Source organism: Aulonocara stuartgranti (genome assembly GCF_965226115.1).
Source record: "Aulonocara stuartgranti genome assembly, chromosome: 10".
NCBI lineage: Eukaryota > Metazoa > Chordata > Actinopteri > Cichliformes > Cichlidae > Aulonocara > Aulonocara stuartgranti.
This window is the reverse complement of record NC_138946.1, coordinates 32,299,705-32,310,482: the sequence shown is the minus strand read 5'-3', so window position 1 is coordinate 32,310,482 and position 10,778 is coordinate 32,299,705. Positions and strand designations below refer to the sequence as shown.

The 10,778-nt window shown below is 39.7% G+C and overlaps 1 protein-coding gene across 1 annotated transcript; it reads right to left on the bottom strand.

Annotated features, from left to right (window-relative positions):
- Positions 1-401: 401 nt before the first annotated feature.
- On the bottom strand, positions 402-9,249 carry acat1 (acetyl-CoA acetyltransferase 1). The gene is made up of 12 exons (XM_082550212.1): positions 9,117-9,249; positions 5,772-5,819; positions 5,568-5,685; positions 5,292-5,387; positions 4,952-5,052; positions 4,584-4,727; positions 4,349-4,499; positions 4,166-4,261; positions 3,741-3,854; positions 2,966-3,030; positions 1,827-1,984; positions 402-788 (listed from the first exon to the last, which is right to left on the bottom strand). Exons 1-12 carry the CDS (start codon positions 9,165-9,167, stop codon positions 668-670), a joined length of 1,263 nt encoding a protein of 420 aa, XP_082406338.1. The 5' UTR covers positions 9,168-9,249; the 3' UTR covers positions 402-667.
- Positions 9,250-10,778: the final 1,529 nt, after the last annotated feature.

Genomic DNA, 10,778 nt, shown 5'->3' with positions numbered 1-10,778 from the left:
GGTATCTGTCTAGCATCTTTTTTGTTTTACATTCTTGTCTTAATATAAATAATATAGTTTAGTTCATGTTTTATCATTACAGACAAATGTTTGTTTCCCTTCAGGCAGAGAATATTTAAGAGAGGGGAAAAGTGCAGTTCTTATAATCAGAGGCAAACTGATCCTTTAATCCCCAATTTCAAAAGGTTAAAAAGACATTGCTGTTGCAGATAATGCAGCCAAACAGAGCACAGTCAATGTTATCGCTTATCTCTGGCACGTTATGTATCCAGTGTAAGAACAACTTAACTTAAGAAAGGTAGTTGCGGAATCTAGTGGCCAGTTTGAAAAACAACACAAACTGGTAATTGTAGTAATACCCAGTAAATACACACGCTCACAACAGACCAATAACAAGACAGTGCTTTCAAAAAACTATTTATTTAACCAGAGTTAAACATTATTCTATTTTTTGCACAAGACGTGTTCTCAAACAAGAGGAGTGTTTTGTACACTGGAGTCACGACATCACAGGAGTGCTGTTTGCTAAGGCCGCTGACATTAACGTAACAGATTCTTTCTTCACAATTAACAGGAGCTTATAGATGTGAGAGTCCTTTGGAACCAGCAGACAGTCACTGCACAGTTCAACACTCTTAAAGGAACAGAAGCTTCTTGCCAGGTCTTCTTACAGCTTCTGGATCAGAATGGAAGAAGCTCCGCCGCCTCCATTGCAGATGCCCGCCAGCCCGTACTGACCAGACGTCAGGTTGTGCACCATGTGACCCACAATTCTTGCACCAGACATCCTGACAGAGGAAAGAGAAATAGAGGGTAATAGTTTCTTTTCTACTCTAGGTTTAAAAAGCCATGGCGTACTACAGAAGTGCACAGAAATCAAACATGGGACTGTATTTAAGGTAGGCACACGTAATTAGTGTCAGATGTTGTTTGGTCGGAAAAAGCAAACAGTTTGTGACCGCTATGCTGTTGTGATTTATGATAAATGAGGTTGGATAAAGAGAACTGTTGAACAATAAATACAACTGATGGAATGCAATAAAGATGTTAAACGGACAAGATAAGTACGGCTGGAGTTATTGGACTGTGGCAAATTTCATTCATAACAGTGACATCACGTCAGCCCCGCCATCGAACACCTCGGCGGCTTCAAACGTAGGCTGAGCCTGCCATGAATAGTCATTTTGGGAATGATTAATTTGGACTGTTCTTTTTCCAGAGTGGAATGATTTTTCTGAGATTTTTCTTCAATGACTTTCAATAAATTGGGTAAACAGGTTTGAATTTATTTTGGATTTTCTCTCATCTATGCATGTTTAATACTATATATACAGGCTCAAATATATACATACGCACCTATTTATATTGCTTAAATGTCTCTTAGCAAGTTAATCTCGGCCATGGCACCTTTGTTAGCCATTGACAAGCTTCTAGAATAAGTCAGGCTGGACATTTGAGCACACTGTTTCGCAGAATTTGTAGAGTTAATTTAAATTATGTGGTTTGTTGGCACAGAGCTGGCTTTTTAAGCATAGTCAACAAAGTCTCAATTGCTAAGGTCAGTGCTTAGAGAAGATCCACATACCTGTGGTTAAGCATTGCTCCAGTTAAATAATTAACTCTGACAAAGCCAAAAAGGTTAGCAGGGCTGTCACGTGTCAGGTTTCTTGTTTGCGAAGAGAAACAGTTATGATGTATTGTTTGCAATATTATGGGCCACATCTGAATATTTCAGACAAATGTAAACACATTTACTAGAAAAAAATACTTTTGAGAAGAACCAGGTGAGTTAAAGCCAAGTTGTAACATTTTGTTGTGTCACCTACCCAATGGGGTGTCCCAGTGACACAGCTCCCCCGTTAACGTTGACTTTTGCTGGGTCGATGTTCAGCATCTTGATGTTAGCCAGCACAACCACGCTAAAGGCCTCATTGATCTCCCACATGGCAATATCATCCTTCTTCAGCCCTGCTGCATCCAGCACCTGGCAGACACACACACACACGGGTCTAGTCATACACATATATGGGTCTAAATAATTATTATATTATGCTTTTGTATATACTTTTAATTTAACCTAAAAATATAAATATGAACAATCTTTAGTAATCACAAAACAAATATAACCCAGGCAAATACGACATGCAGTTTCTAAATGATGATGTCATTGTGTTGTTGTGTCACCCTTTGCAGCAAGAAGCAGGATCGCGCATTTGTGATAACTGACGATGAGCCTTTCAGGTTGGACTTGGTTGAATTCTTTGTTCACCTTTTGTCTCCCATGTCCACAGAATATTTCCCAAAGGTTTTGGGTTATTTACCAAAATCATCAAGATATTTTTTGAAAAATGGAGTTTGTGTTTATTTTGGTCAGCAGTGGTTTTGTCGTTGGAACTCTCCTATTTGTGGTCAGGCTTATTCTTATATTATGTAATCTTGACTGGAAGAAGTGAGGCCTTCAGTTCTTTAGATGCTATTCTGGGTTCTTTAGTGACCTCCTACACGAGTTGTTGATGTGCTCTGGCAGTGCTCATCTTATTCCTCCTTGCACACAGGGGCAGACACCAGTCCTGATGATGGGTTAAGGACCTTCTATGGCCCAGTCCAGCTATCCTAAAGTAACTGCCTGTCTGTTCGAATCTCTCCCATGCTCTTGAAATTGTGCTGGGAGACACAGAAAGCCTTCTGTCAATGGCAGATGTTGATGTGTCACCCTGTCAGAGTTGGTCTACCTGTGTAACCTCTGTAGGGTCCCAAGTATTGCCTCAGACTACTAAAAGCATAAGGTGATACAGAGACTGGCCTAATAGAGGACTAGTCTCATCAAACTAGTGAAAAAACTGAAAAGATGAGGAGGGAAAAACTGTTGGTGGCCTCCATCTGTAAAACCATGTTTTTGGGGGTTGTGTCATTGTTGCAAAATAATTAGAAAATGTAAGTGCCAGACTACATGCTCATAACCCACCTTTGGTACAGCAAATGCAGGAGCAATGGGGAAATCAATGGGTGCAACTGCAGCATCGGCAAAAGCTGTGTAAAACAAATCAGAGAATGTACAGATATATATGAACTGTTTGGCAACCAAAAGTCATCCAAAGATACTCTCAGGAGGAAACAAGAAACACTTTCATTTCAAAAGGAGTTCATTTTACCACCGTGACTTGATATAAACAAATGCTGAAGAACTGGTGTCAGACTCAAATGGATGCATTGAAAAACAACAACTAAACAAAGCCAGCTAACGGTTTAACAACAGAAGATTTTTTATGACAGATTTTTGTTACTTTAATGAAGATAGTTGAACAGATACCACTGGAACAAATGATGGTCAAATGTATCAAGTCAGCTTCTACCCAGTTCATTATACAGGTCCAACTATTTGGAGCCAGTCGGCCTTTGGGTTTGCAATAACCCTCTTTTAAAGATGCCTCTAACGAATATCAATGCTTAAACTTATTTGCTGTTTTCTTGTGATTTTAAATGCTCTGAAAAAAGCATAAAAAATGTGGTCAATGTGGTTCTGCCAGAGGTTTCTTCCTGTTAAATGTTTTTCTTTCCCACTGTCACCAAGTACTTGATCATATGGTGTCAGGTAATTATTGGGGTTAGGTTTTACACTGTCTTTTTGTTTTTTCCAGCAATATCGACCAGCACTGCCTCCTTCCTCACCTTGTGAGTGCGAACCAAGAGCAAACCAACAGTAAAGCTCTCCATGAAGCAAGCGTCCACGAAAAACTTACAAACAACCCTGGCCAGTGGAGTCACATTGAGTCTTTTTGCTGCATCTGCTGTCATTAAAACAAGAGCTGCAGCTCCGTCGTTCAGTGTGCTGGCATTGGCTGCTGTCACCGTGCCTGAAAACAGCAAAATAAAAAAATAACAAGAGACCCATCAAAATAAATTACACCTTTAATAACGCACAGATGAGCAACCACATTACTGTTATTAACATTTCCTGTAGCAGCAGAACTACTTGTACAATTTTTTTTAAGTTATTTTAATAAAAACAGTACACACTGTATTTGTCTGATGTTACACGTCTTAGTTAAAAATATTAAAGAAAATCTCATTTTTAATCTTTTTATTTTATTTTAATTAGTGTTAAAGTGCAAGAAGAATGTGGATGCTTCACACAGCTTCATGTTGCTCTATAACTCATCGTTACCGTTCTCTTTCTGGAACACAGCTCTCAGTTTGGGGACTTTGCTGAAGTCGACCCGTCTCCACTCCTCATCCTCAGACACCACCACATCAGGTTTGCCTGCAAAACCCCATCAACAATATTAGCTGTGCAATAACACTAATTAAAGTCACTGGGCCGAGACAAACATGGTATATCTTCCTGTACCTTTCTGGGTAATAGTAACAGGTATTATCTCCTTTGCCAGCACACCAGCCTCGTGCGCTGCTCTGCTGCAGCTATAAGAGTTGATGGCGTACACATCCTGCTCCTCTCTGCTGATTTTGCAGTTCTTGGCTGTGTTTTCTGCACAGTTACCCTGTAAGAGAGCAACAATATTATAATGCTCTAAATGCACATAGGCCTTATAATTTTCCAATAATAAGTAGAACATGAGGATCACCATGTGGAATTTGTTGTAGACATCAGTGAGTCCGTCCTTCACAATGAGGTCTTCCATCCTCACTCCTCCGTAGGATGGGGTCTCTCTTGCCATCACATAAGGTACATTGGACATGCTCTCCATGCCTCCTGCCACCATCACATCCTAAGTCACACATATAGAACTATAGTCAGAGTAATTTGCAGTACAAAGCCAGAATAACCCATTATAAACAAAAGTTTCTTTCAGTCCTGATAAACACGTGCATTTATGCATTTATCAGGATCACATCTGTGATCGAGTACTAGCATGACAGCAAAAGATGCAGTATTTCAGAAGAATCTGCACTCGTGTTTTGTTACACCTTGCATATTTAATGCTGATAATACCTGGTGTCCACACATTAGACTCTGAGCTGCCATCATGATGGACTTCATTCCAGATGCACAGACTTTGTTGATGGTTGTTGCTGGTGTGCTGAGGGTCAGTCCTGTAGAGGCAATCAGAGACATCATTCTTACTATAACAGAAATTAGATGAAGACAACTTCTCACCAGCTCTGGATTCTGCTTGGATGCACATTTGAACTCCAATGTCAAGAGATAATATTCAAAAAACAGTGTTTAGCTCAAGAAATTGGGAATAATTCATATTGCAGACTCAAAAATATCCCTCAAGGCACCACAGATGTATCAATATTGTGGGTTAAATATAGCCGAGAGGTCATACCTGCTCCGAGCAAGGCCTGTCGTGTGGGGGCCTGTCCTTCGCCAGCCTGAAGCACATTGCCCATGTAGACTTCCTTCACTTCTTCCGGAGCAATTCCTAAACACAAAGGCAACATACTGAACATGCACAGCTGCCTCAGTTTTAATGCAGCCCTGTTTCCACTCATGAGAGACAGATACTCAACCTATTGTTTGGACACAGCACCAGCCGATGTTTATCAAGCAACAGAGGAAAGTGGATCCGTCCGAGCAGTGAAAGTGAAGTGGCCAAACATACCTGCTTTGTCAATGGCCCCCTTGATGGCAATAGAGCCCAGTTTGGTGGCTGGAACTGAAGCTAGGCTGCCTTTGAAGGAGCCCATCGGAGTGCGGACTGCGCTGACAATGACGACTTCCTATGACCATACAATTTAGTGTATATATGTTATTGTGCTCTACAGATGATTAACTATCAGTGCAGGCTCTCAGTGATAGTACTTACATTGAGGGAAGGATGAGATGTGTAGGTTCTTGACAGATACTTGTGAGCCTACAGTGACAAGATCATAAATGTTATAAATAATAAGTGAACATAAGTATTCAGCTGATATAATGCTTATGACAGGTGTCTGACCTTTGTTTTGTGGATCTGATGGACCCAACACATTTAGGGTTTTTATTAACCAATACAACAATAACAACGTATCTAAAAGTACTTAACAGATGTTTATTTTACCCCAAGTCCAAGAAATATAGATAGACCATATATATGGTTAATATTTGGTCATTTACTTCTATTGAAGCCCATTTATGAAATATGCTGTTTGATTTTTGGTCATAAAATGTAATAGAAATAGAAAATTGAATCAAATATAAAGGCAGCAAACTGTCATCACTACTGACATTTATATCTTTCAACAGATTGATATATCATCTACAAGCAGCCTTTTTGTGCTACCCTATACAACAGTGTGTGTTACATATGTACTACTTGCCGTCCACCTCTAAAACACACATTGCAGCTTGTCTTTCTGTTGCTAAGGATCAAATCAGGGAACATCTACTGACACTGGTATATTTGTAGATGGGATCTAGGATGAAGAGTAAAAATCAGCTTTGATGCCCTCCACAAGATGGACCACCATTTGTCTTGGCCCTGGTTGCACGATGCTACCAGTCAAGCTCAATGGCTCATTCTTTGGGCGAGGAGACTATTCAGTGTCACCATTTTTGATATCCAAGGGTTTGCTTTGGGGCAGGTGTTCAGTGTCAAATCCTGTCTTCGTGCTCACTTTCAGACTCTGAACTGATGGTGCTGCTTTGGCTCACCTGGCTGAGGAAGTGACCAACGTATGGAATTTAGAGCCCCAGATCATTTATTGTGTGTTATACCCCTTCACTCTCGCCCTGCGCTGATGTCTACTTTCTGCACTGTTCTATCCAATAAAGGCAAAATGACTCACGTTCTGAAAACTCTTCCCATCTGTTATCTTCCAAATGTTCTCTCTTATCTAAAAGTCCTAAAACTCCTCAGAGAATCCTTTCAACGATATGGAGAATTACAAGAATGCGAGAACAGGCAGATGAATGTGACTGAAATGTTTGAACCTCGTTTGGAAAAAGCACGAGCAGAAACACAAAACACACATTGGCGATCGTGGCTCAAGAGTTGGGTGTTCGCCTTGTAATCGGAAGGTTGCCGGTTCGAGCCCCGGCTCGGACAGTCTCGGTCGTTGTGTCCTTGGGCAAGACACTTCACCTACCGCCTACTGGTGTTGGTGATGGTGCGATATGGCAGCCTCGCTTCTGTCAGTCTGCCCCAGGACAGTTGTGGCTACAACTGTAGCTGCCTCCACCAGTGTGTGAATGTGTGTGTAAAGCGCTTTGGAGTCCTTAAGGGGGACTAGTAAAAGCGCTATACAAATACAGGCCATTTACCATATGTACACCACATAGTAGAAACAGGTTTTGTGAAACGTTTAAACGTCCTGAGGCTTTGAAACTTTCTGACACCCGTCTCCACCAGAACATCTGCTGGCCACTTTTAACTATTGACACAGTCTCATAACCCTATTCTGTGAAACAATAACACAGGCAGCTGCTTCACAAGTCTAAATAAGGGTACTTGTTATATCAGGCTATTGATAATTATGAAAACAGCATGTGTTATCGCAGCTAAATCCCACACAAACAGGGAAAGAAAAACATTGAGACTGTTAAAGACAACAAGCTGTGACTGTAAAGAGCAGAGTACTTACTTAAAACAATTTATAGAATTAAACATACTGACAAACGAGGGCTATATTGAATGTGACAGCCACACAGGTTTTCAGCTTTCAGACTGAGTTGGCCTGGTTTTTTCCCTCCAAGTCACCTCCTCAGCTTTGTAAAAAAAAAAAAAAAAAAAAAAGAGTTTGGATGCGTTTAGTTGATGTTTTAGTCGTCTGACACTTTCCATCATCAGGTTGTTCCACACTGCCAAACAAAGCTAGAAGCAGCTCTGATGTTTTAGATACCTTTTTGAATCTAAGCAAACACAACACAGTTAAGAGGTTGCTCCTGAACTTTTGCAACGTGTCAGTCTGCGTCTGCGTTTTTAATCACACTGAAATTGCATCTGCATGCAGCTCTCCTGTTTTTTATGACACAATTACACCGAGAGTATTAGTGGGAATAAAAAAAGAAAGAGAAGTTTCTCTTTTTGTTTTTTGAGGTCAAGGACTCATTTGTAATGACAATTATTTAAAAAAAAAATAGTAACAAATTATATTTTATAGTAATAGCACAACAATTCTTTAATTTTCATTGGTTTCATTACTACAGTCAAAATAATAAGTTTCTGAATGTGCAGGATGTTAGACTGTGTGTGAAGCCACTTGATGCAGCAAATATCATTTTCTGTTAAAAGTAAAAAACTTGCATGAGCAAGTAATAATTCCAATAAAATCATATTTATTCAATTACACTTTCTGGTGTTTTAGTGAATGAATACTCTATATTAGTCTTCACAATCCACAGCATAAATAACAATGAGAGATCTAGTATTAATTTTCTTACATGTGCACGTGGCCGTTTGTCTTAATTAAAAAACATTCACTTAATAATTACAAACACCAGCGCACATGACTCCGTCCCGGGGAAAAACAAACAAACAAACAAACACAACAACAACAAACCCAAATCCTGCCGCTTCACCTGTCCAGAAGCAGCAGCTAAGCCATCTGTCATAACTGGGGCGAAACGTGTCAAACACGATTACAGTGCGAGATCATTAAAATGGGTTATTTTATGTTCTTCACAGAAAATTAGCCGTTGTTGAAATAATGATAAATCTGAAAAACTTGACGTTTACTAAACAATGAAAAGGTGTCCCACAGACCCGAACATCACACGTTAGAATCAAGCTCCAGAATAAAACTGTCACCGTGAAAAATATGACAATAAAGGCAGGTATTCAGGCAATATCAGCTGCCTAATGAAGTGACAGGAGCTAGAGTTTCAATGGTAGTCTTTGTGGGCGCTAAGCTAGCTGCAGCTGATGCTATAGCTAGCCTGTTTTGGTGTCAACTAGTCCTTTCTGATACACTGTCGACTGTATTGAAGCCAGTAAAGCATACTACTACTGCTTCTTTAAAGTACTCTGACCAACCAGCTACAAGTACAGTATGTTTTCAGGTGTTTGCATTACTTTAACCTGCCAAGGACGCTACTCACACACACACACAGAGCAAGGTTAGCACAGCTACTTGAAGTTAACCAGGGCCCTGTGCTGCCAGCCTAGCCTTCCTGTTTCTTACAACAACATGACCACGAACCTAAGATGACAGTTTCACAGCCCATCACTTACCAGACGTTTACAGATTTGAGCGTGCATGGTTAAAAGTCCACTGGATGACATTTCGGACTGAGACACAGAACTGACTAACGCTTCACCTTCAGCAGCGCACGAATAAACACATCAGCCAATCACAGGAGGAGATGTGCTTCCTACGTCATCTTTGGCTAAGCATTGTAGTTATTGTAGTTTCATCCACAACATCCAATGTGTATTGCTTAAATAAAATATATTGGGTTATATATATATATTTTAAGATCAACACACAGTAATCACATTTACCTTGAAATAAAAAATATAAATAAATATTTTATTTTACAGTATTTCACAGGTTCCAGTTCCACTGTTTATTGTTTATTCATTTAAGTGCCAGTAGGAAACGTTTCTGCTTAATGAATAAATGGCTGTAGAATATAAATTGATTCTCTCATGGTCCAGGGACTTTGAGTCAGTATTTTGGGTTTCGTGTGAGGTTTGGGCTCTTGTATTTAAGTCTGGGGTGTGTGTATTACAAGTGCATTGCTATTTTCTCTCGTCATATATTTTGTCCTCTGTAGTCTATTTATCTTCTGTTCCCCAGTCATTACCCCATGTCTGACTGGTCCCTCTGTATCCTGTCTCTGTCTTCCTTTTTGTCTGTGTCAAGCTGGTATGTCTCAGTGTTGGTTTTCTGTTTTATTTTGATAGTCCCTCATCGTTCAGTTTCACTTCCCATATACGTCCCCTATGATTAGTGTCAGCTGTTTTCCCACCTGTTCCTTCTTCCATCCTTATCTGCTATCTGTATATATTGCCTGCATCTTTCTCCCTCTGTTCTTTGTTGTGTTTTCACTCATCCCCTCACTCCTTATGTTTTGTTTCCTTGCTTCCAGTATGCATTTTTTGTCTGGCAGGAAAGTACGAAGAAGAAATCAAAGAAGCAGGAGGCCCAATTTATGCCATTGTATCTTTGGTTAGGTTAATGTTTCCCTTAAAATAATAACAATTTAAAATGTATAGTTTAATTGCTGGTATTAACTATTTCAGACTAGGTTAGAGAGTGCAATGAGTCAGTTAATACGTTGTCAGCATATTTGGAAATATGCAAAAGTATTTTCATGCAAAATGACACATAATTCCCTGCACGGCAAGCTGATCATTATCTGATCAGCTAAAGAATTATAATCCAAGTATTCGCTATAATATGGAGCACAAGCTTACCTTCAGCAAAGGTCAGATTATTAACATGATTAGCAGCTATGTTTCAATGCTGTGGAAAAGACTTTAAAGCTTATAATGAGCTAGTTGCATATTTTTTATGGAAATATTCAGTGCCAGTGTTGTGAATAAGACCAGCATTACAATGTTAATGTGTGTGTGTGTCTATAGGGGGAGATATATTCCTTAGATCTGCATGTAAAGGAATTTACGTCATGTTCATGCATGTTCACTTCATCAACAAGAACATGTTGATTTCAGTCTGAAAAGCCTTGAAGCAGGACATCAGGGTATTTCATCAGCACCGTGTGTGTGTGTGTGTGTGTGTGTGGTGGGGGGGGGTCTATGTACAGATTTCTGTGTCAGGCTGTGTGGTAAGCAGAGGTTGTTTTTTCCCCTTTTTCCAAAAAAAACTAAACTAATAAATATGAGTCACTCTAGAAACATCATAATGATTAGTCAAGAAGTCCATGAACA